At 41.8% G+C, this 25,427-nt stretch overlaps 2 protein-coding genes and 1 non-coding gene across 5 annotated transcripts; all 3 read right to left on the bottom strand.

Annotated features, from left to right (window-relative positions):
* Positions 1-1,365: 1,365 nt before the first annotated feature.
* On the bottom strand, positions 1,366-12,226 carry arih2 (ariadne homolog 2 (Drosophila)). The gene is made up of 15 exons (XM_003963009.3): positions 12,073-12,226; positions 9,923-10,446; positions 9,474-9,541; positions 9,070-9,142; positions 7,894-8,035; positions 7,251-7,372; positions 5,994-6,103; positions 5,383-5,500; positions 4,869-4,919; positions 4,754-4,775; positions 4,505-4,656; positions 4,242-4,385; positions 3,991-4,059; positions 3,705-3,830; positions 1,366-2,842 (listed from the first exon to the last, which is right to left on the bottom strand). The coding sequence occupies exons 2-15, from the start codon at positions 10,184-10,186 to the stop codon at positions 2,771-2,773; spliced, it is 1,533 nt and encodes a 510-aa protein (XP_003963058.1). The 5' UTR covers positions 10,187-10,446; positions 12,073-12,226; the 3' UTR covers positions 1,366-2,770.
* Positions 12,227-12,881: 655 nt separating this feature from the next.
* Positions 12,882-19,594, bottom strand: xpc (xeroderma pigmentosum, complementation group C). Of its 3 annotated transcripts, none has more exons than XM_011621803.2 (15): positions 19,274-19,594; positions 18,497-18,570; positions 18,277-18,433; positions 18,105-18,201; positions 17,859-17,943; positions 17,624-17,781; positions 17,429-17,549; positions 17,255-17,344; positions 16,044-16,907; positions 15,634-15,794; positions 15,185-15,266; positions 14,920-15,051; positions 14,670-14,839; positions 14,380-14,473; positions 12,882-13,505 (listed from the first exon to the last, which is right to left on the bottom strand). In XM_011621803.2, the coding sequence occupies exons 1-15, from the start codon at positions 19,383-19,385 to the stop codon at positions 13,173-13,175; spliced, it is 2,730 nt and encodes a 909-aa protein (XP_011620105.2). In that variant the 5' UTR covers positions 19,386-19,594; the 3' UTR covers positions 12,882-13,172. The 3 variants fall into 3 exon arrangements, with proteins under 3 accessions (XP_011620105.2, XP_011620106.2, XP_003963083.2); XM_011621804.2 differs by having other exon boundaries at positions 18,277-18,421; XM_003963034.3 differs by having other exon boundaries at positions 18,277-18,570; positions 19,274-19,593.
* A 3,038-nt stretch (positions 19,595-22,632) lies between these two features.
* Positions 22,633-22,715, bottom strand: mir135b (microRNA mir-135b). The gene has a single exon (NR_105352.1). It is a non-coding gene; the product is annotated as a microRNA mir-135b (primary transcript).
* Between the last annotated feature and the right edge of the window lie 2,712 nt (positions 22,716-25,427).

Here is a 25,427-nt window from a genome sequence, read left to right as displayed (position 1 = left end):
GACTATATATTAATCTCTCCAACTTTTCATAAATGCATCTCACATGTATCCATCTTACATCAATGCTTTCCGCTGATCATTTTTTCAACAAAATCACTAACAGAGTTTTAACATGAACTGGCAACGAGGGATTAACCCCCCTACACATGCAATATTTGCAGTTTATATACGGTAAAAGCAACTTTGAGAAGAAGCATAATATTATTAAAATGCATCTCCATAAAATGACTAAGGGCATCAGTCAGGACTTGTTTGGGTCAGAAAAAGAGGTTTGTAACTTTTCATCGACTTATTTTAACCATAAGAATTTAAATGGAATAACTAATTTCACGAAGGATGTTGTGTATATTTATACTCTTTACTAATGAAAAATATTTGCAGGAATTTTGTTTTGTTTTCTTTCACTATCGGTTGAATTATTTTAATTGATTTGTTTATTTTATTGTTGAATTGGCCAGGGGCTTGTCATGTGTCAGGCAACTGGTAAGTATTAAACACAATAATAATCATGCATATAATAATTAACTGTATAAAATTGTTATTAATGTTTAAAAAGGCATGAATTGACAAAGCATCTCCACTCAGGAAACTGAAAAGCTGGTGATGCAAAAATTAGACTAAAAACAAACCATTTATTCATTAATTGTTCTGCATATCATCACTGCACAGAGAAAGAAGACTGAATATATCAATCCAGTGTCAAAATTGCAACACTCAACTGCAGTGAAACAAATTAAAAACCTTTAATGATGTTCAAATACTCTTAGCTGCACAAATAAAAGATTTGAAAGTTTATGTTAAAAATAACGAGATGAACTTTCTTTTATAGAATCCACGTGCAATAATTTGATTCTAGCCCTGCGACGCAGCTCTTTGTAAGGAGGCAACAACAGTTTCTGGTATAAGGAGGAGTATTAGTCTGAATAGAAATTGAAATCATTTGCCCTAGAATTCTTATTTTTGCTAGTAAATATTTAAGCCACGGCTCTGTAATGAATGACAACAGCTTTTGAGTAAAGCTGCTGACCATTTTGTTTTAATGACAATAAAAAGCTCAACCATGAGCAACTCTTTTACTCACTTTTGAATGCTCATAAACAGGGATCCATATACAATCACTCCACATCCGTAGTGGTTGGACACATCTTATACCCTTATTTTGTGGTCAATATCTAATTCTATTATGGACTATAAAGAAACAACTCAATTGTGAATTATGTCATATCTATCAATGTTGGCAAAGCTGAAGAACCTTTTACAACTTACATTTACTTCCTGTAAAAAAAACTATACATCATATAAATTCTGAATTAAATGGGTGCAAGACCTGTGCGTTTGCACGGTTAATAAACACATGAGACAGAGTCTGGTTTTAAAAACTTTCAAGTAAAAATTACCTTTTTTTTTTTAATGGTCTATCAACAGCCATCTTTTGAGAAGAGAAGTGAACAAGGTGAGCAGGAAGAGGAAATCAAGAGCCAAATAAGGTGAGGGGAGGAACTTCAAGAGAGCACACGGGGAAGGAAGGACACAAACTAATGGTTCCTTTTCTGCAGGAGTGTTTGAACATTGTCATGTCAAGAGTGCGGTGTGAACGCACCAAATAGGTGCCATTATAGTGTGAATGACTGAAATGAGAGTTTTGCTGTACACTGGTGCTGCGGTAGCAGAGCACAGAAGAAATCAACAAAGAAACAAGGTCTAAAACCGCACTGTTCCAGCCTTTTGAGTCAGGGTTTTATCTGCTGGCACTATTGGCTGTAGTGACTCACGCTCGCGTGGTAAACAAACAACATGCGAGGCGTTTACGGACAACTTAATCAATGAAGTTTCCCATGACCGCACGTTTGTCTCACTTGGTATATAGTCCTCACACGATACTCCTCACATACACTTTCACACCTGGAGTTACCTGCCATTGTTCATTGGAAGTGTTTGGATTGATAATAAAGTTTGTTCAAAATACTGTAGATCAGCCACACGAGACAGTTTACAGGTTCTTCTTTCATGAAAAAAGATCTTGAAATACTTCAAATTGCCTCCAATTTCTTATTCACATATTTCACTTCCTCTTTTTTAATTTTTAGAACAAAAAAAAACTTTCAAAGTTGAGGCCCAATTGTTTAGTTGAAGTTCTATGAGACACCACACAGCTGCAACTGCCCAAAGACCCTGCTGGTCGACATGAAAACCACCAAAAACAAATTCAGTGAAGTCTTCTTAAATAAATTTTATTCAAATTCCTACACATTTTTAATTACTGACTCCATAACACAAACCTCAATCTTTAACTTCAATTTCTGTCCAATAATGATGTCAGCACCACAAGGATAATGTCAAGAGAATAAAAGCCCTGACTTTTACAAACTGTTCATGAGAAAACATGTTGGTTTAAATGCTCATGTCAGTGTCTAAATACGTTTTCAAAAAGACCTTAAAAGTCCAACTTTGTGATCAAACTTGAAAACTATACCAAGTGTAACCGCTGGAAAAGTGATGCTCTGAAGTCAAAATGTGATGAGGTTGAAAATGTGAAGAAAAGGGAAAGATAATGTGCCTTTCTGTCTCCCTGCAACATTATGAGACAAGGGAAGGGGGGGGGGGGGGGGGGGGGGGGGTTAGACACAAAGGAAGAAAGGGGGAAAAAAGCAAATGCAGAAGCAGAAAGAGACAAGACAAGAGTCAGCATGGCTGAGAAACCATCGTGGAAGGAAGCAAACGTGGGAGTGTGGGGGCAACGGGGAGGAGGTGCTGGCCAGTAGCAGCCACTTCAGGTGTCGTGGAAATCTTTCAGCAGCGTGCGGCGCTTCTGCTCAGCAATGTGCATCTGGTTCTCCAGGTCCTGGGGGCAAGCAGACACCAAAGGGACAGTAACTACCACGGTAACCATCACACACAAGGAGATACATTTGTTACTAAAATGGGGTAAAAAAAAAATCTAGTTCTGGTCAGTGCTTGAAAAGACTTTAAACCAATACATGTGAAATTATTTTCTAAATTAAAAAAAAACTAACTGCTGCTTTACATTCTCTCCACAAGTGTTCAATAGGATTCAGATCTGGGCTGATTGCTCATTTGATGACACATTTATACAGTCAAGGCATCCAGTCCCAGAGCCAGAAGCCTGATTGATTGTAGCTTTTTTACACAAGTTTAAGCAAACTGGGGCCTGGAATCTGATGCGTTTTTGTCCTGGATCTCCTACCAGAGCCACCAATCAGGTCACAGCAGCACCAAGATCTCTGGAAATTGACTTGTAGCCTTCAGATTGTCCATGTTTTTACACAGTTCCGGCTCTCAAAACCACAGATGACCGTTTACTCTTCTTTGTTTGCGTCATTCACAGTGTTACAAACGGACCAAAGGTTGACTCAACTTTTCTCTATTTTTAACTGGCTGCAAGTGTGATTACTACACTACCCATGTGTTACATGCCACGTGAGTGTGTGTGTTTGTGTGTGTGCGTTTGGGGAGAGGGGGATGCAATGACTTCTCAGGGTGCCAATACTTTTTTGCAATTTTGGACCATGTTGTAATTTGATTCTTTGGATTTTTCTTTTTTTTGTCTCATAAAAACAATGTGTTTTCTGGAAGAAATATAACACAATAAACAGGGTAGCAATATTTTTGGCCATAAATTCCAAATTGGAAATCACTCTGAAAGACGTGTCAGTGCATCTTTAAACCCACTGAGCAGTTCTTACCCCTCTGTCACTGGCACTGAGCTCCCCTTCTCCTCCCACAACTCCTCTCTCATAGCTGTCGGCTCGCTCCACTTTCCAAGATAAATTCTCTATTTCTGCTTCCAGCTGGGCTTGCTGGTACTCAAACTGTAGACAAGCAGAGACAACAAAACTAAGAGGAACCCTCCCACACTGGTTAAAGTCTCAACACTTCTTTCAAGACACAAAAAGATGGAAAACTATCAGGATGTACTGGAATCACAACACTTTCAAACAATGTTTGGCAATAAAGGAATGGAGTACTGACCAGTTTTTTGCGTGGGCCGGACTCCATGTAATAGGCATAAGGATAGGTATACTGCAGCGTGTAGCGACACTGGAGAGACCATTTTACCTCATTTTAATAATATGGTTCAACAAGAGAGGAAATATTATCTGATAAAATTCATGTGATTTACAGAACAGATATTATAACCTCAATATTTAACACAGAAAGGGACGGTGTAAAAGGAAACCTGCACTGAATAAAGGCATGAACACAGTTCAGGGTGTCAGTACCTTGGCCAGTAGCTTTGCAGCGTTATGCAGGTACTGCCAGTCGATCCAGGTTCCCAGGTTGTTCATAACTCTTTCCTGGATCTTTTCCTGTATCCTGTGGTACGTCTGAGCCTCCAGCTGCAGAGACTTGTTGTGATTCTCCCACTGCTCATATCCAAATTGAAGACAAAATACACTTTCAGAGGACTTTTTTTGGGTTTCATACAATCTGTTCTTTCCTCATTTCATTTTTAGCCATGCAACATAGAGAAGTGAAGACTCACCCTCTCAAAGTAGAAGAGGTATTTTTTAAGGGCCTCTCTGGCCTGAGCCTGTTGGCTCTGGTTGACAATATCTGGGTTTTCTTTGTAACGGCTGCATTCGTAATATTCACTGCCATGAGTCTTCCAGTCACCAAGACACATCCAGCAGAAGTCTTAAAAATAAGAAAACACAGTATTATTAATCAAGGTACAATGTAAAATGCCCCACAGAGCAGTGGTGCCAGGAGGTGTGGAAAAAATAATACTTACCATGTTTGCACTTGGAACATTGCTGAAAGAAACCCAGAGAAAAGAGGTGGTCAAATAAATGAATCAAAAATTGGAAAAAAAACCCAGTTATACCCACATGAAACTGAAAACTCACCATGTGATTGCACCCTCCGTTCTTTTCAATGCATATATTGCACTTAGGACACTGAGGACAATCGGAATAACAAAAACCTACGAGTTAGTGGACGTTAAGCAATAGATACAAGTTTTAAATTGTCTGAGAACATTTTAGATGAGGTTCAACATAAAGCTACATTCACACTTTTGGCAATGGTGCGTCCACATCTGAGTTCTGAAGGGAGCTTGTGACACAGGTCACACATTGGCTGCACGACCCCAATCTACACAGTCGTGTCATATTTCAGGCTTTAAATTCCTGCACAGCCATCACAGATCTGCAGATACGTTGTTGTCTGGCTCAGAAATGAGACGACACAACGACCATGGCAGAGATGGATACTTCAATCCAAACTAAGTTTGAGCAGGATCCTATTGTATGGATGGGTCCAATTCTGGATCCTGGCTTTGACTCCACATCCACACCCAGCTCTGGACAGAAGTTGCAGTGTGAACATTGAGGTAGTAGATTGCTCGTGTGTCTCTCGTACATCTTTAGTGTGTGCGCTGATGTAGTTGGCCGTCTCTGAATCATCTGCGCATTTGGTCAGCCATTTGCGGATCGTTGCGCAGTCTGTGGGCGCGTGGTACATCTGACGGCATTTAAAGCTGAAACAAAGAGGAAGAAACAGAAAATCTGTGACCCCTTTAATCCCATTTGCCTCAGAGGGGTCAAAGTGACTATCAACAGATGGACTTTGGCAAATCTCAGTGTTCCTCAAACTTTTGCTGTCACATTGCAGCTTTGCAGTTTTAACAATTTCTGTGTTTAGTGATGACCACCAAACATGTTCCCATGTTTTGGTTCATGAAAACAAAACCCTGGTTAGCATTTTCAATTACTTCTTCTTTGCATAAGGCTTTACGTTTCAGTTTGTTAAGTATTTGTATTAGTAGCATTTTTCCTTTTCCCAGCTAAAGGTTTATCTTTTTTTAAACTTTTGAAATGTAATCAGTAAGTGACTCAATCTGACACTTTGAATCTGGCCACTTATCATGTAATGTGTCTGAATACCAAAACACAATTTAAACCAATGTAGGGTTACATTACAAAGCATATTATTGATGCAAGAGTGAGTGTGTGTGTGTGAGTGTGTCCTACCAGAAGACTTCACTGCAGCGGCTACACTGCACCCTGCGTGCTCGGGGCTCCTGCACCTTGATGACGATGGGACAGTCTGCACCCGGACACAACTGCAACTGGAAGTGACTCTGCAAAACCCAGCAGCAAATTATTCAAAGAAGAGAAATAAATGCATAACTCAGATAATCACATTTAATGAGAAATACCCAGAAAAACTCTCAAAACAGAACACAGAGTAGACCAAACTTATGACGTGGACAAAAGGCACCTTTCATCATAAAGATTAGGACATTAGAATCAGCTGAATAAACACAGAGCAAATCTGTTCCTTCTCATTTAGCCTGTGTGAGTAGGTAGGTGGGCGGATGGGTCGCTAAAGACAGAATCTAGAGGTCCAGAAAAAGACCTACAGATCAAGGAGATCCAGAAAAAGATCTAGAAAGAGATCCAGAGTGAGATTGAGAGAAAGATCTAAAGTGGGATACAGACAGAACGTGAGACAGATAAACAAGTAGGAGAGAAAAACAGAGCTCTAGAGAGCCAGAAAGAGATCCGGGAAAAAAATTCAGAGAGGGATTTTGAGATCCAGAAATGATGATGATGATGAATCAACAGCCACACACATGAACATCAAATGAGGGACAGTAAAGTAGGAAAGTGAGATCGTGTCAAAGATTTAAGCCGCTGGTCCTCTGCTGGGTGACGGGAGATTGGGACACTTGTGATCACATCGATTCCAAATCTAGAAACCTGGATGCTGAGTAAGAGGACTGATCCACACTGAAATGTGCTGTACAATGAGTAGTTTCAAGTCAAGAGTGAATGTTATAACCTGTGGATACTTTAAAAGCATAAGAGCAGTGGAAACAAAGAAGTACATTTCAGGAATCAAGGTTCACTAAATCTATATATCCACCAACTATTTAATCAAATTTAACACCAGGCAACATTCTATAAAATTATGAAATGAAATCTGAGTAAAGCATAAAGCTATTAAAACTGGTTATACTACACCCATAGATCATAAAGCCTTAGGTTGTATAATCCTTTGTATTTAGACTCAGAAGGAAGAAGAAGAAGTGAACAGAGTGAAGACGCATCATGTGAGGATTAAGAGCTAAATCGGTGTGAAGGAGTTCCGAGGATTCACTTGAGCTCCTACACAAATCCTTAAGTACAAGGCGAGACAGGACATGTCAGATACTGTACAGCATCTGAGCGCATGCATGTAACCCCCCCCTTCCCACACACACACGCGCACACTAACACACACACCTCTATGTAGTCTCTGAAGAGGTAGCGTCTGTATTTGTCCTTAAGCTCCTCAGCTGGCAGCAATGGCAGAACAAAGTCTTCATGCATATGCAGGGAACAGTCCTGAGCCATACATGAAATACCTGTACACACACACACACAAATCAGACGGCATATTGTGAGGACGTGTGTACTCTCCTACTTAACATCAAATTTGACAGAGTAAAATGTTTCTTTGGTGTTTAATTTATTTGGTTTCAAATTAGAAACCACCCAGGAAGTGAAACGGAGTCACCATAAACGTGTCCTTTGTGCAGCTGATAGAGAAGCTTTGCTCTCAGTTAGAAAGTCTTGTTTAGCGAGATGACTTTATCAGACAACACTAGAAAAAACTGCAACGGTGAACCCCCACACCACAGCAGGAGAGACTGTTCAAGTACGTGCACTAGAGAACACAAATAAAGTATTGTGTACAAAAACTTTGGTGCACACTCCCACACACCCATCTGCTGACACAGCACTTAGCCCTCACAAGCACTCTCGCATACAAACGTCAGCGTTAAACTGAAATGTGCTCTGAGGTTTCTGGTGCTTTGGCATTTTAAGTCTTCTAGCAGAATCTCCAAAAAAAGGTGCTTTAATGAACGCATTCAAACCAACTCACCAACTCCCATGCCATCTTTGACCAGTACAGTGCAGTGTTGCTCCCAGCATGCTTTGCAAAAGGAGTGCTGACAGGGCAGTGCCAGCAACGAGTCTCTCCTGACGACTTGTAGACACACGCCACAGTGCAGGGACTGAGGTGCCTGAAGGTCAAACACGCCATCAAATACAGCGCACAGTAGAGCTAATCACTCCAAATGTGCTTGGTTCATTTGAGATTCTGAGAATTTCAAGACAAATAAAATGTTGCAGTGCAAAGTTTACTCAGCTGAAAGGCTTTTTCTACACATCCAGGGAACTCGTGACTGTGAGCCGTTGCCACTGGCAGAAATACACAACCTAATCACATTGCTTATACAAGATTTTAATTGTTACCTCCACCAAGGAGGTTATGTGACAGCTGGCCAGTATCTGCCCATTTGTGAAAAATAAATAAAGTGAAATGTTTAAAAATGTATTTTAAGGAAATTCTCATTAAACAGTGGGCCAGGAAATAGATGGTTAGATGATTCCAGAGGGACTCTTGATTGTCAAGCAACCATGTATCACTACTGCCTAGATAGATTTATATTATAGCTAAAGGTGCAATCTCAGTTTCAGTGCAAATTAATTTTTATGTCAAATCATTGCCATCTCTTATTCTGTTGCCTGGTCCCTGACACTGAAAGAAATCTGGTCTCCCAAGACAATACAGAGTTGTAAATGGGGGGGGGCAGGCTATGCACCAAATTTAACAAACCAAGACCCAGCCAATTACTAACAAGATGGTCAGGGGGGTTAGTGCGCCTGCAGATATTAGAAATTTACTTTTAGCAATGTTAGTGTAGCACAGATCAACTTTCTATTTTGATGTGCTTTCATGGCGATTATGGAAATATGGGGGGGGGGGGGGGGGGTATGACGAGCTTGCTGTTTTGTTTGGTACTGACTTCAAACTTTAATGGTAGTGACGTCATGCAGGATCATATAGTGCATCTTTTAGAGTTTGTGAATATGAGTTTAGGCGCCACTAAAATGACTGCTATGTTTTGGCATCGATGTTTGCTGATCCAGGTGCATAGCCCGAACCTTGGCTGGTTGCCTGAATAATTTGGTAAGCAATTAAGAAGTTTGCACCATTTTTTTCAGCTCAAAGAGATATCTACTGGTGAGACTCATACAGATGAGGATTACTTACAGTGGCTGATCTGCAGGTGCTACTGGGCTGCACCAGAGCATCTGACAACAGCAGAGATGAGTTGGACTTATACCTGTAGGAGAGGGAGACAGAGGCCAGGAGTCACTAGTAGGAATGGGAAAAGCAACTAATGGCATCAGCTATTGGCTATATTATTTTATCCATTTTCCTGTAAATGGTTTGTCATCATGCGAGACTAGCTGGGTTGAAAACGCTGGCTGCTTCTCTGCACCATGCAGCCAAAAACAAAAGAAGTTGTTCTATTAAAAAAAGATGAAATGTTGGAGTTTATGAATCAATAGGGAACCATTTAGAGGAAAACTGATTAAGTGAATTTTTGTTTTTAACTCAGTGGAGTGTCGGCATAAGTAAAATAAGATTACAGCAAAACGGGTTAAAAGTACCTGTCGAGTATTTGTGTAACCTGCCAGTGAAAATGCACCAGGATCAATTTTGCTACTGCTGGTAAAACCTGGGAGAGGAAGAAAGAGTGAGACCATTCAAAGCTTTGTACAATTCAGCCAAAATCAGCCATGACTTCTTCTAAAGGCCCAAGAAATCAGAACTTTCATAGGCAGGAAATTAGCTAAGATTTGCTATGTTCCCCTTGGGTGCTGCTAAGAAGACTGCAGATGGACTTCACAAGAAAACTTTATGATTCTACTGTGGGTGTGCCTCTAAAAAATTAGATGAAAATGCAAATATCTAATGTGTAAAGAAAAATGTTAAATAAAAAAGTACACACATTTACAGTAAATTACCCAAGATGTTTTATCAGTTGTAATGTGTACACTTCAGGTTTAATTAATGATTCTGAAAGAAGTATTCAATGAAAGACGTATTAACTAAGCACCTTCAATGCCGTGGCCACAGTGTTAACCTCTTCTGTCAACAGCCTCTGACTCTCTTTGTAGGTCAGACAGGTGAACTGGTACTCTTCAGGGTCAAAGGAGTCAGCGCCTTGTTGCTCCACGTCACTGGCCACACCGTCATAGTAGGCTTCAATATCTCCCTGATCCTCCTCTTCCCCTCCATCATCCTCATCGTCCTCTTCAGAATTCACCCCGAAGTCTTCCTCGTTGCTGTCGGAAGCCTGGCTGTTCATGTCCACAGACATTCAGTCAACTGAACCAATCACCCAGACAGGTAGACGCTTAGTCTACCTGTCGGATCCCAGTGGTCTGATTAGCTGAAATGGTTGGTTTGACGCTCCACCTCCCTGTGGCTTCCCAGGCCAGTTTCCACCTACTTTTCCACCTTTCAGAGACAGCCTGTCTTCTTGGTTAAGGCACGCAAAGACTGTGCTCAGCAGCAGCGAAAAAAGCAGAAGAAGTCACACTCCCCGTCACTCATTTGGACAGCTGATGACTGGATGTTCTGAGGGGAGAAAAGCAGACTGATGGAGGAAAGGGCAAGGAAAACAATGATGGCAGAGAAAAGAAGCAGACAATGATGTCAAGGGAGAAAATGGGGCAAGCAAAAAAAGAAGGGAAAAAACAGTATGTGTGGTCAATGTTTTCAGTGAATCGTCCCAGTTTTTGTCACATGTTAAATGTAATTTTTAAATAAACTACAGGTCTAAGCTGTTGACAGATACTGTACATGCAGAAATATACACACAGAGCAAGAGTAACTGTCATTGTGGGTTAGCATATATCTGCCAATTTGATGAATTTAAACTATACTGTCCAGCACTCTTTGAGATGTGTTCATCAAATGACGGCAAAAGTGTAGCTGCTGGATTTAATCTCATATAACATTGCAGAAAACTGTCTTTTATAACTGATTGAAAGGGCAGTACAGTTAAATTACAACTAATAAAGTTGCAGTTATCTAGTGATAGATCTGCTTAGATTAGTTTAAAGGGCCACATCAAAATATTTTACATTGAATGTTGGCATAAAATCTTAAAACTGACTCTGCATCCAAACATCTTGACACCACATTCATTAATCATTTCGTGTTTTTACTATGGAATAACCCTGGACAGGTTTACATATTCCTGAAACTCCGTTAATGAGTAGAAAGTGGGCTGACAGGCTTTATTAAGATACTTGTGTTTCAAAGGCCATCGGCTGTTACTGAATAAAGTCCAATGTCCTTCTGTCATGCAGATGAGCCAAACAAAATACAAACTATAGGTACAAATATTTAGCCTTGAGAATGAAGGATAAACATTAGTCCATAAAACCAAAGCTGACTGATATCTGCTGACATTTAGTACAGCTCATTTTAATAACAAAATGACCCGATTGGAGATCTGCAAACAAAAACCACGAGGTGAACTAGCAGTAAATCTTCCTCATTACTCACAAAGTCATATGGGTTCAATAGTACCGAATATAAAATTGCATTAGATAGTAAACAAGATTTAGCAGGGGAAACCTTCCAGGCGACCCCGGTGCGCAGTCACAGACACATTCCACCCGGACCAGGCTAAAAATAGGCACCAAACTGGGTGACACACATCTTGCTAAGCTAATGTAACACGGCTACTAAGCACGGGTTTGATAACGCCTCTTGGGGGATGGGAGTTAGCGGGTTCAGAGAGAGAATAAGCGGCCTAACAGAACTTTGGTTGTTGCCGAACCTGGGCCTTTCGTTACGGTATGAAATTAACTAAAGCATAAACCCAGAGATGGGCTGCTAAAAGCAGAGATGGGCTGCTAACTCACCATTACCCAATTAGCTCCGAGGCTACAGGGTTGGCAGGCATAGGTAGCCTGGAGGAAAGCATATTAAGGACGCCAACTGTTAGACCTAAAGTATCGTTTACATTGGCGAGGAAAACCGGCATTTTCCCCCAAGAAAATATGATTCTGTATTTTCCCAGGAACCAAGTAAGATAACCGCTAACGCCCCCTCCACACGGAGCCTCCGCCTCTGAGCCACTTTAGTCCGCGGATTGCGATGTAAACAAGGCCGATCACGTCTGAGGATTAGAGACGTACATTTAAATAAACAGCAGAGTGGCCAACGCTGGGTAAAGACGGTGGTACTGACCTTTCAGAGCAGTGTCAGCTCTGGCCGAGTTGATGCCCAAAGGTGATTTTAGTGAGGGGAGACCCAAAAAGCGATTTACACTCGGCTCGCCTGGTTGGTAGGCGGAAGACGGACTGGACTTATCTGTGACGTCACGTCCGCCCCCGTCTTGCCAGCCTTTTCTGTCTCGGAAAGCTCCCGGGCTTGTACAAACTGTACATCAGCGCTTCCTATTCATAATTGCAGCAGAATTTAAGTGATTTAAGGTATCATTACGCAGCATAAGCTTTACAGCAATAGCTATGCGAGTGGGTGCACTGCAGATAGTTTTGCCTCTCAGTAATATACTTTATAACAATGGCCAACATAACAGATTCTCACTTATCTATGAAACAAAACCAAGTCATTTCCATCTAAATGGTGTAATATGTGATGATATAGAATCAAAGGAAAACCTTTCTGAGCTGCTATCGGAAGTTGGAAGAGTGCAGGCACTGCAAATCTGCAGCCAAATGGACACTCAAATTGCTTTTGCTCTAAAATGTATAGGAGCAACATGTGTATTAAGGGCACTAGGGAGAAGCACAGGATTCAGACCCCAGAGGTAATGCACTGTTGCATTAATTGGTCTTAAAATGTTGAGAACAGACATGCATCAGCAGCTAAAACTGTATTGTCTGACACAGCAGGTCAATATTTTATTGCTAATACCTATTAGTCCAGAATTTCCAGCTTTATGTCACTAGTTCCAACATAGATTTAGTTGTACTAGGAATTAATTCTTAATCCAGCAGAGTTTGCAAGAACAAGAAATGACAAATAAGTCAACATTTTAGTTATCAAATTATTGTATTTCTGTATCAAATGTATTTTTCCATAGAAAAACAGTTTTATTTATACATGATAATCAGCTGTGTGAATGTACAAAGAGAAACACTTACGTAAGAAATAATACACATGAGAACAAGTGACTGTATTCATGAGAAGCTTCTTAAGTTAAATCTTTATATTTATATTTTTCAAGATTTTAAAGTGTTTCTCAGGTAAACATTGGAGGCAGACAGCCAATAGCTTTTCTGGATGTGTACCTGATCTTAAAATGACTAAACTCCAATGTAATTTTAAGGTTTCTCAAAAGGGAATAAATGTTTGCCCTGTCCTTTTTTTTCTCGTTTTGTCATCTTTTTTTTCTGCAGCCCACTGACACAGTCTTTGTCCTCCTCTTCTTGTCTGTTCTGAGGCCACGACATAGCCAGAGTTTCAGAAGCATTTTTAGCTGCAGGACTGGCACCTTCACCCGCCTCCTCATCAGATGACAGCCCACCAGGCTCTTCTCCATCAGCAAGAATCCTGAGTCCCTGGTTCTTCTTGCTGTAGCGTCTCTTGAGCTTCTCTCTTATCAGGAGTCCCTTTACCAGCAGAGTCCAATTGGAAATCACCCTTTTTTCTCTTTTCTGCATGTGAAAAAAAAGTTATATTGTGCGATCCAGCCATTGTACATGTTCAAGTCTGCTTTGCACACATTCATTCATATATTGCTTGTTAGGTATTCTTTGCCATGATTAAATTATGTTCATTTCAGCCCACATGCAAGTTGAATGCATGGCCACTAGATGGCAGTAAAATATCCTAGCTTCACAATTTAGACACAAGAGAGCCACAGTGAGGAGCTATTATTCATAGATCTATATTTGCATTTGTTTTGTTAAAACAACGCAGCAGTTTTAAAAAAAGATCTGGCTGTATGTTTTTCATCACCATGAGAAACAAATACAGCAAAACATGAAACTGAAGTAAAATCAAAGATATATAAATACAACTTTTTATACTGTAAAAGAATGGTTACATACATCACATTCTTACACAACCAGGAGAATGACTGACATTATATCCCACATTATTTATTAATGTATGTAGTATTATTTGTTGTCAGTTGCCTGCACTGTTTTAGTCAATTAAATCTAGTCTGGGACTGGATTCATGGATTTTCCTGGTGTATCCAGGGCTAAAACAAGTATTTTGGGGCTTTGGGCAAAAATGATTGGACCAGCTAATATCTTGATCCACTCTAAGATTATTCACTCTCTCTCTAACCACACACACCCTTGTACTTCTATCTTTGTAAGGGCTTTCATAGAAATAAAACATTACCCACTTCCCTATCCTAACCCCAACGTAAACCCAATTCCACCCTCAAACCTAAACCTACATTTTAACCCTTAAACAGCCCTTTGAATTTGCGAGAACCAACTAAAATGTCGTCACTTTGCTGGTACAATACATATTTTGGTACTCGCAAATGTAGTGTGTGTATACATCCATACACACCTCTTTTTCCTTCTGTTTCTGAAGCTCTTGCTCTTCCACCCAGGCTGCTCGCAGAATCTCCTCAAACTCTTCACAAACAACGTAGCCATCAGTACTGAAACACACACATTTTCACCCTTTATTTTACAAATAATGCTTTGCTTATAAATCACAAGCAAATCAGACTATAACTCCTTTTAACCCATTTGTCATCCATATGTTTACATGAGGGTTTAGTGGCTTTCATGACATGAACTAATCACATTTCTGTAGTTTGTGGTCGTTCTACTGATTCTACTTCAGCTTCTTACACGGCGTGGGAGTATCCTCCATGGAAGTCGAAGCCTGTCACCGCAGGGGCAGCATCGATGCTGAGCTTCTTGGCCACGCGGTGCAAGTTGGACAGTCTGAGGTGAGCACAGCCCACAGGCAGCATACAGGGCTTGAACAGGTAGACATTCCCATAGTCGTTACGGGGAACCTGAAGGCGGAGAGGGACACATTAAAAGTACAAGCTGCTTACAAAACAGAGATTTTCTTGACAGGCATCACTCCAGGTACCTTCCCATCAACAGCAATGGGAGGCTGGTACTCTTCTGTCTGCCACTCTCCAAACAAGGCCAGGTCGTTCTCATTTTTTGTCTCCGACATCATCCTGGCTTTACGGGAACGATTTGAGAAGCCTTTCACCATCTTAGACAGAACAGATGAAATAACTAATGATAAGGTTTCATTTAAATGTGGTAAATGTATGGGACATGCTGCGCCTCATAATAATAATATTAATAATAGATGCGTAATAATAATAAGAAGGACTTTTTTGAACCTTATAGGGCTCCTCTCCCAGCCTGACAGTTCGAGCTTCTTTCAGCCACGTATCTTTGGAGTGGAGGGTCTGCACACAGTCCCTGGATAGACACAAGATTTATACACCATAAAAACACCAACAACTCTTTACATCACAGCTAAGAATTCTGCTTGCTGACCTAAACGTACTAGTGTTCTTTACACAAAAGGTGTCCTCACTTCACCTCAAGTATGTACCAAGCACAAGAACACACACACACGGAAATTGGGGAAGGGGGCTCCAGTCCAACTATAGCGAATGATTTAAAGGAAATAAGTGTCTGGAAGGATAAATCTTGCTGCTATATTGTTTAACAGTGATAATTCTCTTATAGATCCCATCAGGGCCACATTGTGGTCCTCCTCCTCTTTATTCCTCCGACAGAAACAGATTTCACCGACCTGTTAGTGGCTGTTTTTATCGCCTACCTGGAGTACACGGCTTCTCCTCTGCAGTATCCGAGGACAGCAGCGGTTGAAGGGTAGACGGCTTCATATTTTAGCAGGTGTCTCTTTAAAGCGTACAGCGGGTGGTTCTTGTACTCAGCCACTGAGAGGGGCAGAGGCTTGTTCAGCAGTGTGTTCTGCAGCTGTGGAAGGACCAAGATGAAAATAATTGAAATGTTGTTTAGAAAAGACAGCATATTTTCTGTCTGGGCTTCTCTTCTTAGGCTGCTGCCCCCGCGACCCGACCCTGGATAAGCGGTAGAGGATGGATGGATGGATGGATGGATGGATGGATGGATGGATGGATGGATGGCATATTATAGCATGAAGTACTTATTTGACACATAACTCTACACTTAATAGTTGTAATATAAATACAAATATTAGGGAACCTCTTTCTCCTCCTTTTTGTCTTTCTCATCTTCAGGTCCCATGAATGGGGTGAGTGTTTCCTCCCACCATTCTTCATCCACCCGTCTCTTCCTGGACAGTGTCATCCAGGTGGGATCATACTTTCGTCCAAGGTCCTTCACAAACCCGTCTCCATCCACAGACACCACATACGTCACCGGTGATGTTGCATTCTGGGAGCAGAGGTGAGGCTTTCCAATGCCGTGGTCTACATCCACACAGATCCAGGAAGATGTTTTAGCCAGATACACCTCCAGCCACTCGTCATCGCCTGGCCCCCCCTTCTTTTGCCCGCTTCTTCGCTTTGCTCCACTCCTCATGGTCCTCGTTCCTCCTTCTCCTCCTCCTTCTTCCATTTCTTTCTTTTCCTCCAACTCCCGACTGTCCTGTTTAAGGTTTCCTCCACTCTTCTGTTGTTTCTGAGCAGTGTTAGTTTTAGTCCAGTCAGATTTGCTCTTCCTTTTTCCCGCTGCCCTCTTCGTAGACTTCTCCTCGCTCTCAGAATCCACAATGCACTCTTCCTCGCTGGGCGCCTGAAAGTCGTCTTCACTCACTAGCTTCTCATCAGCTCCACTGCTGCTTTCCTCTTTGTAGCTCACTTTTGAGGCGATGCTGCGGCGTTTTGAGTTTTTCGGCCTTTGCCCTGCTAAAGTTGTACTTTTCTCCTCTTCCTTGTCCTCTGCCTCTCTCTCTTCCCCTGTTCTCTTTGCTTTTTTCCTTCCTCTGTCTGCTTTGGACTTTCCCTCTTTGATTGGTCTCTTGTTTCCCGGTGATTGCTTTGAGTCCGTCCCTTTTTTCTCCTGGTTAGCGTTGCTCTTTTCAGAGGGGCCGGCAGCATCTTTACCCTGTGAAAAGGGCAAAGATTGACAACTTTTTATGAAGAATTGTGATTGAAATAACAGAGTAATAACTATATTTTAATGACAATATATTAAAATGTATATACATTATGAATACCAGAATATCAAATTGCTTTACGTATAACATATACAGTCTAAATTGCAAGATTTAGCCATTTCAGCAATAAAATGTGCTGCATAGTCCAATATTTTTCTGGGAAATTATGCCAAGTGTGCAAACATTCCCAACAGAATGAAAAGGACTCCAGAGCAGGCTCCTCTGCCTGTATTCCTGCAGCCCTGGACAGATTGAGATGTCCAACAGTGTCCTTTAAAAGTGCTACAAGGAGTACCTTGGATGGAGGGAGTTTGAGTGGAATTGGTTGTAAAGAAAAGATCAATCGGCACAAAAGCTGCAGGGACCTCAAGACCAACAGGAAGAGCTGGAGCAAAACAACACAGGAAAATAATTATTTATTAGCATTTTATTTGATTATCACTAAAGCCGTGCATTTCAAAGCACTAACATGAGTCATCTCCTCGTGGTTTCTAGCCGATAGACTAGCCAGCCGCCTCTCCAGGAGAGCCTGGGGGTCCGTCTGCTGGTCACAAGGAAGACTGGGGTTGAGAGTGAACGTTGCTCTAAACCTGTAGGAAGAGATTGAAAGAGAAGAGGAAAAGACAGACACACACGCCACGTTCAAGATCTCACAATCACACACCATTTGAGCAGTCCGGAGAGGTAGTTCTGGTCGATGCGTTCCTTAGCGACCATGCTGAAATGGGTGGGAAGCAGCGACAGAGTGATGGCCAGCAAGTCCGGTTCACTGCACACACGGTTCCGGAACATCCCGCTAGCTATCAGGCACATCAGATGAACCTGCAAGACCAACCAGACGCATGTCATGACCCAAGCCTCACTTCAGTTTAGATCTCAGAGGCGTGATGTGTTTTTACCTTGTGTATGTCGACCAGCAGGTCCTTTTTGTATCGGTTTACCATCCGTCTCACATACGTCTCCCATTCTGCCTTTCTTTTTCGCCTCCACAAAGAAAAGAATTTCAATTTCAAGAGTTTCATCGTACACACAAAAAAACTTTTCACCAGCTTTTAAACATACCAACAGTTGAATTTAAATCAGCTTTTCATAGCTCATTTACATTAAGACACAGAGCGTCAAAACACACCATTTAATACACTTACTCTTTCCTGACTTCTGGAGTCTCGATTTCTATCTGAAGGGTCTGGGAGGGCAGGACAGGTTCTGGGGGTTCAACTGGACCCAGAGGCTCCATCAACTCTGAACAACAGAGGAACTTATTGGCAACCTTGTTTACCTGCTACATAACCACGCTAAAACTGATCTGTAGCCCACCTTCCACTTCCTCCCAGTCATCCTCATCTTCCTCACTCTCTTCCTCCCCTTCATCCTCTTTCTCCACTTTCTTGTTATTAACCCAACCTGGAGGTGCAGCTGACTTCCCCCTGTCAAAGTCCTCTTCGCTGTCACGCTCTTCCTCCTTCAGTGAGGACTGAAAGTACTTGCTGGTTTCAAGATTGGTGGTGGTTTTAGTTGTTTTGGATGACTTGTTTACCGTTGCTTGATTTTTGGAGTGGCGAGGCTTCTGTTTCACCTTCCTCTCCAGGTTTTCCTCTTCTTCAGTGATGCCTTTTCCGTGCATGTACATAGAACAGAAAATCTTTTAATATATAGTGATGCATGAATTATCACAGGCTCCAGGCAAAAATCGTGACATAAGAAGTTAGGAGAGAAGTTGTTGTGGGACCAATTTCACATGTGGTCTGGGTAAATGACAAATCAACCAAGTGAAAAGAAAGTGATTTTTTTCTTTCTTTCTTTCTTTGGCTGTTGTAACGTTTCGATGAAGTGGGTCACAGCTGCAGATCTGTGACAGCAGATCCACTCCAGTAACCAGCCAGTTAGCCAGCACATGCACCTGCACGGTTCACTCAAACGTGTCTTTTACGTGTCAATGTCACCAAAGGAGCACAATTAAAAACATAAACAAACAAACACCACGACCATAACTATTTTAATGCATGAATTCAAAGTCAGTATTGATTAATGAAGTCACTTAAAATGACTCTTCTCCAGATCTTATATCTTTAATCACCGATTTAACTTAAACATGTGACATATATTCATGTTCCTGCAAATAACAACAATTTACATTGATGCATTTACCAAAACATATATTTCTTAATACTATGTGATAAAATCAAGGATTCATTGACAATGTGTCTCTACTGCTGGAAGTTCCTTAATAAATACTTCGTCAGTTTTAAGAAGCAAACCCAACAGCCATGACTTAATGAAGTATATCTATGAATACAAGACGAGATTTTCATACCAGTATTTTCTTTCTTCACTTGTAGATTTACTCCGCTTTGCTTTCCCTTTAAATCCCTCTTCAGCTTCTTTGTATCGGTCTTTTTCACTGCACACTTACTTCGCTTTGCCATTCTACCGCTGCTTTTATTCACATTAACAAAACTGCTTTCTGACAAGGTGAATTAATAAAACGAATGCACCGACTGCCCCTCCACTACGTGCACGCTGATTTGTAAAAGCATGACAATTTGCAGTTATTCAACAACCCATTCAAGCGCTTTCATAACAGAAGAAACAGCAGCCCGGTTGTTTTAGTGGGACGGACTAGGCCGTCACTTCCGCCCTGTTCTCGCTCTAACATGAACGAGAATATAGCATTACTTTTCCTCCAAAAGTTTCTTTGTAAACGATGGATACAAATAAAAGTTAATGGTTTAGAACAGGAATAACACATACTTTAATGCGAGAAACAACAGAGCTCTCTGAATTACAAAGACAATCAGAAGCAATTCGTTGGCGAACCGTTTGATATGGCGACATCTTCTGGCCAATATTTGACATAGCATTTGAATGGAATAAAAGACAGCGTTATGTACTGTTTAACAACAAAGGTGACTGTTTTCCGATTTACATTTTCCTTCAACGCCATACCATAACTGTGTTGTGTCATCGTACCTTCATGAAATACTGTATGTAAATATTGTGTGTATATACTGTATATATATGCAATGTTGTATGGGGGTCCACAGCCCCCCCCCCCATTTAAAACAAGATCAAGATTCTGCTCTATACGCTAAACCTCCATCTTTCAAAACATTACTCATTTCATCATCGTTTGTGTTGGCTGTAGCCTAAAGCTGTTGTAATTGAACATGTTTCTCAGTGCTTTTCCTCAAATTCCATATCTAATATTTACAAATGAGATATTTGCTAAAAACTCAAATGATGATTATTTGAGTCATACTAACCAGATCAACGACAATTTTATTAATTCTGCAGTGTAGTGTTCCCCTGGTTCCTCTGCCAGTAAGAGGATCCTTTCAACAACCCAAACAGCTTAAAAATATTAAGAAACCTGTATACCACGGGCTTTAAGATACACCACAGTCGCAGTTTCAGTGCATAGGTTTCGTAATAGTGCACAACTCGGACACAAGAAAAACACCAGTCCTTCAGTTGTGAAACCAAAACATACCTGTGACTGTGTTAGGAATCCTCTGTTTAAAAATGTTGTCTTCTTCAACAGCAAAACAGAATTGAACCAAGAGTGGAAAAAGCGGTTTCTGTTCACAGGAATCTTAAGGTTCTCCACTAGAGGGAGACAAAGACGAAGAGAAAGACTGAAAAGTTTGTCAGGGACCACCAGAACTTGTTACCAGGTTACGCATTCTAATGTCTACAAGATTTATGTTTATATTTATAAGTTTATAAGTTAATGTTTATAAGTTTTTTTTTTTCAGTTCAGTACTCTACCGACATGTGTATAATTAAACCACTAAACAACCAAAAACTGCATTTGATAAATTTCAACATTTATTAAATCAGCATTTAGCCCCTCAAAGATTTTAAATTATATCTGGATATTTCCCCTTCTTTAATTCCTTCCTTTATTCAAAAACAACGTTCTAACTTTAAAATTTTGAAAACCCGAATCAAGCAGCGACCCCTCAAATGGCCCGGTGCGTGCAAGTTTGCATCTGAATCATGCATTCTTGCATTTTTGCGTATACAACATGCATGTTTTGAACCTAGGAATGATCGCCTGTTTTGTTTATGCTATACCAATCAGGGCTAAAATGAGCAGTTTAAATGCTAAAAGCCCCAGTGCATGTGCAGTCCTTTGCTCTGTCATGCTTGGGCCACCTGACAGTGAGAAACCCTGGAATGTCAGAGAAGAACTTTTTAATGCTTCCTAGACAAAAAAACTATCATGGTTTTCAGTTTAGATCACACTCAGTACAACTGCATGCGGGTTACGTTGTTCATGTCATGTCACATATTATGCGTAATCAGGGTCAAAGTTAAGGACCAAGTAAACAGAACTGACCTCTAATATATGAATATAAATAATAATAAATAATTCTATCTGTTTTCTGATTTAATTATATAATGTTTATATTTTATTTCTTGCCCCTTCTGATTACGAATCTCTCTCATGTTTGGTTTGACTGTATTTATTATAAATCAAGGATCTAATTATATAAAGGAAGGGTTGAATGATATTGTGTGATTTTCTCAATGAGCGCCTTTTTGTGTAACTTGTAAAATTTATTTTTACAGTCGCTGTTGAAAGGGGATAAAAATTATAATTTGACAAACTGGATTTTACTACCACCTGATTCATGCCGTGCACAGGAAATAGGCCCACTATGCTCCACAGTTTCAGGCTAACTTACTGTCATTTCTGGTATCATTTCTTGTACTTTTGGTGGGCAGGGATGTCACCTATAGAAATTCATGCTTCGGTAACAGATGTATTGTCATAAAAGATCAGTATTTCATGTTTCTTTTCAATGAGGACTTATAAATATCTGGGGATTTTTTTTAAAATTTTGCGTGCGCTACTGAGTCAGAGCCCTGTAGACGGATCAAAAGTCGACCTTAATTTGGGTGTATTTCTCCACGCTCTCACCAGGGTCTGTGTTTGAGTCACTTCCTCTGGGTCCTGCGCCTGCTGCACTGTGTATCCTCTCATCCCACTGAATGAAAATGAAGTAGGTAAAGACCAGGACTGAATGAATCCTCTTGTCACTTTACGACTGCCCGGCACCCCGTGATGAGTCCTGGCCCTTCAGCTTCGATCCATTCGGTCAGGTCAATTTAATCTTCATTCTGCTCTGATCTGACCCGTATCGATCACCTCGGCGTCCGGCGGCAGGTGTGTGTGCTTCACTTCAGAGAGTCTCCTGTCAGCTGATACAGTCAGACAGCTTCAGACGGACTCACTGCAGCAGGGGCCCGACGGGACCCGGCGACCTTTTCACCCTCAGTCCGTCCAGGTGAAAACGCAACTCCCTCCCGACCCAACGCACATCATGTAACTGTGCACGGATGCATGTTTATGGGTGCGATAAGGAATTTGACTGGCAACAGGTGTCTGGATGCCAGCATCCGTTTTTCTGTGTGTGTGTGCATTTGTGTTGGTTTTTCTATACATGTGGTATCCGGACTTGAGGGTCTGACTATTTACCCCCATGAGAATATTATTATTCAATGTGGAGATTTAAGATGAAGTTGGTTAAGCACAAACACATAGTTTAGTGAATGAAAAGGCACAGCAAATATAAAATATAGCTGCATAAAAGAACCTCTTACTGTGTGTGTGTGTGTGTGTGTGTGGTAAGGTGATAAGGTTTATGGTCCAGTGCGCTGTGCTTCCAGCGCAGTGCATGGCTTCCATCCCTATATGAACTATCAGTACAGTCAGATAGGAATAAAAAGCCATACAGTGCACTGGGCATTGGGAAGAATGGGTTTGCAGAACAAGGACACACACACACACACTCACACACACATGCACAAACAGCAATGACAGATGGAAAGACATTAAAATACCCACCTGGGCCCCTGCAAGACTGAAAAAACCATCAGATGAAGGACACCACATCCAACCAGGAAGGCAGAAAAGAGTAATAGATGAGTTCAGTGGGCCATGCACATGAAGGAAACTGGGAATACAAACAACCCAACCAAGGGCCGCACAGCAGACTGCAGAGCACAAACGTGCGAGTCAGTGGGCGAGCACCACGGCGCCATCAGCCATGGAAGTGCAGCAGCAGCTCTGACGTCCTCCCGCAAACCTCTGAACCTGGATTTTTGTGTTGCTGCTCCAGTTCTTGGAGATTGTTGTCATGTACAGCAGAGAGGAAATAGGCAGAAAATGTCCATTTTGGGTCACGCATGCCGACCCAGCTCTGTTTTACTTGCTTTCTGCGCAGGGAAGCAAGAGTTCTGGAGAAGTCTCACAGCTTAGAGGGAAAAAAAGACACAAAGAAAGACTTTGCTTGATTATGTCAAGGCAGGGAACAGCCAAAGGGTCACAAAGGCTGGAAAATCTAAAGAAACTGCATCCAAAACCAAGATGAAATGTCATTTGTGCTGAAGCTTTGAAATGAGGTTTTGAAAAGACAGTGAGAACCAAATACAATTTCCTTCAAATCAAGTGGTTTGACCTCTAACATTAATCATCTTCCTATCTGAAAAGAGCAAACCTGTGTCAAGTATGTGGCCAGACGTTTTAGGTCACAGTAAAAAACAAACAAACAAACAAACATCACCACTACACACACGAAATAACCCCCCCCCCCCCCCCCCCCCCTTTATTTTAAATAAAGAAGGGACAGGAACGGTGGCACCTGTTGTTCTGAACTAAAGCACCCCAAACCCTGACTTAAAGCCATCAAGAGAGCCAAATAAGCTCACATTTAAGACATTTAATAAGCTTGTTTTGGAATATTGGCAGATGAGTGAAAAAGAAAATCCTTCTTCTGTTTTTAGTTGTTTTTCCGTTTTGCGTGACCGCGACTGGACATTTAAGATGCAGCTGCGCCGAAATGAGAAATCAACTCAAATAATTAAGCAGCGTGTTGTTTCCCGAGCCCGAGAAGGCATTCCTGGAGGGAGCTTCACAACTTCACGGAGCGGATATGAAATAAATCCAATTACCGGCCTGTCAGTCAATTCTCTAATTAGCGCGACTCGGGCGGACTAAGTGGCACCGAAACTGCGAATTCTGAAGAGAGACAACGAGGGAAAACACAGACGCACAGGCGACCAATCTTCTGAAAATAACTACAGCAAATACAGCTTATCAGACCCCCCCTCCCTCCCCCAACACACACACACACACACACACACACACACACACACACACACACACACACACACACACCCACACACGCACACAACCTAGAGACGGGCTGTCGCTATTTCTGGCTCGGCACACTGGAAAAAAAGAAGGCAAAAATGAGAAGAAGCGATGACCCATCGATCCGAGGGGGACAGCGTGGCTCTCCCGGGCCTCTGTACCCTCCTCCCACTGCGGCTTCCGGCACCGGCATCGTGCGCTCTGGAGCCCCGCCGGGTGTTTCCCAGCGAGGAGGCTTCAAACAGGTGGATTCCCGAAACACTTGTGCTTCGGGCTTTTACCGAGAGTCCGCAGTAATTCGGCCTGTCAACCCGTTTAGTTCCTCTGTCCTGTGAGAGGGAGATCGGGGGGATGTCGCCGCCGGTGGACGTGTGGAGTTTGGTCGCGTCTTTACGCATCTGCGCTGGTTCCATTCAGCGGCGGCGGCAAACAGGCGGAGCGGGGGGGAGAGAGAGTGTGTGAGAGGAGGGAGCCGGGGTGGAAAACGGGAGGAGGAGTGGGATGAGGTAACAAAAGCCCCCCCGAGTGAGGAGGAGCCAACGGGAACGAGGGATGAGAGAAAAGGGCCAGGAGGGGAAAAAAAGAAGAAAGAAAGGAGGGGCCATCATCATCATCATCATACCTGAACAGGAGTCCTCCCTCTGTGTGTGCGTGTGTGTGTGTGTGTGTGTGTGTGTGAGAGAGAGAGAGAGGAGACAGACAGAGAGTGAGGGAGGGGAGGCTTATGTCGCCTCACACAGTGTTAATAAAAGCTGGGCAGAGGGGCTGAATAGGGCTCTTTTCTGTCTCATTCAAATCCCGCCAGAAAGCACTTTCATTCTGCTGATAAAGTAGAGAGAGTGTTTACGGTGGCATACTGGAGCTGTGGGAATGTGTGTGTGCGCGCGTGTGTGTCCTGCATCTGTGTGTTTGCCCCCTCTGCCTCCCATATAAGAGCAAATGTGGCTCTCTGGTGCCCCCAAACTGTCGGATTTACTATTTCCACCATCGTGAGGCACATTCTGACGCGCAGATCAAGACAAAACGGGAGTTTATAAAGACTTACTTTCACTGAAATCACCATTATATACATGCTACTACGGACTAAAATGAATTATTAGTGTTGGAATAAAAATAAATCATGCATGATAAAAAAAAAGTAGACATGAATAACAATAACAGTAGATATAATAATGTGTGATCAGATTCTGACAGTTAGTCTCTCCCATCCATCCATCCATCCATCCATCCATCCATCCATCCATCCACCCACCCACATATCCATCCATCCATCCATCCATCCATCCATCCATCCATCCATCCATCC

This window comes from Takifugu rubripes, chromosome 3 (genome assembly GCF_901000725.2).
Source record: "Takifugu rubripes chromosome 3, fTakRub1.2, whole genome shotgun sequence".
Lineage (NCBI taxonomy): Eukaryota > Metazoa > Chordata > Actinopteri > Tetraodontiformes > Tetraodontidae > Takifugu > Takifugu rubripes.
This window is presented reverse-complemented; position numbering and strand designations above follow the sequence as displayed.

Excerpts from the sequence above, each read along its gene's own strand:
- arih2 (XM_003963009.3), bottom strand. The coding sequence starts at position 10,186 with ATGTCTGTGGACATGAACAGCCAGGCTTCCGACAGCAACGAGGAAGAC. Across the intron at positions 5,501-5,993 it reads CGCTGCAGTGAAGTCTTCTG|CTTTAAATGCCGTCAGATGT; the intron begins GTAGGACACACT and ends TCTTTGTTTCAG. Across the intron at positions 4,920-5,382 it reads TCAGCGCACACACTAAAGAT|TGTCCTAAGTGCAATATATG; the intron begins GTACGAGAGACA and ends GATTGTCCTCAG.
- xpc (XM_003963034.3), bottom strand. The coding sequence starts at position 19,385 with ATGGCAAAGCGAAGTAAGTGTGCAGTGAAAAAGACCGATACAAAGAAG. Across the intron at positions 17,944-18,104 it reads ACTCCAGAAGTCAGGAAAGA|GCGAAAAAGAAAGGCAGAAT; the intron begins GTAAGTGTATTA and ends TTCTTTGTGGAG. Across the intron at positions 15,267-15,633 it reads GGAGAAGCCGTGTACTCCAG|GGACTGTGTGCAGACCCTCC; the intron begins GTAGGCGATAAA and ends GTGTCTATCCAG.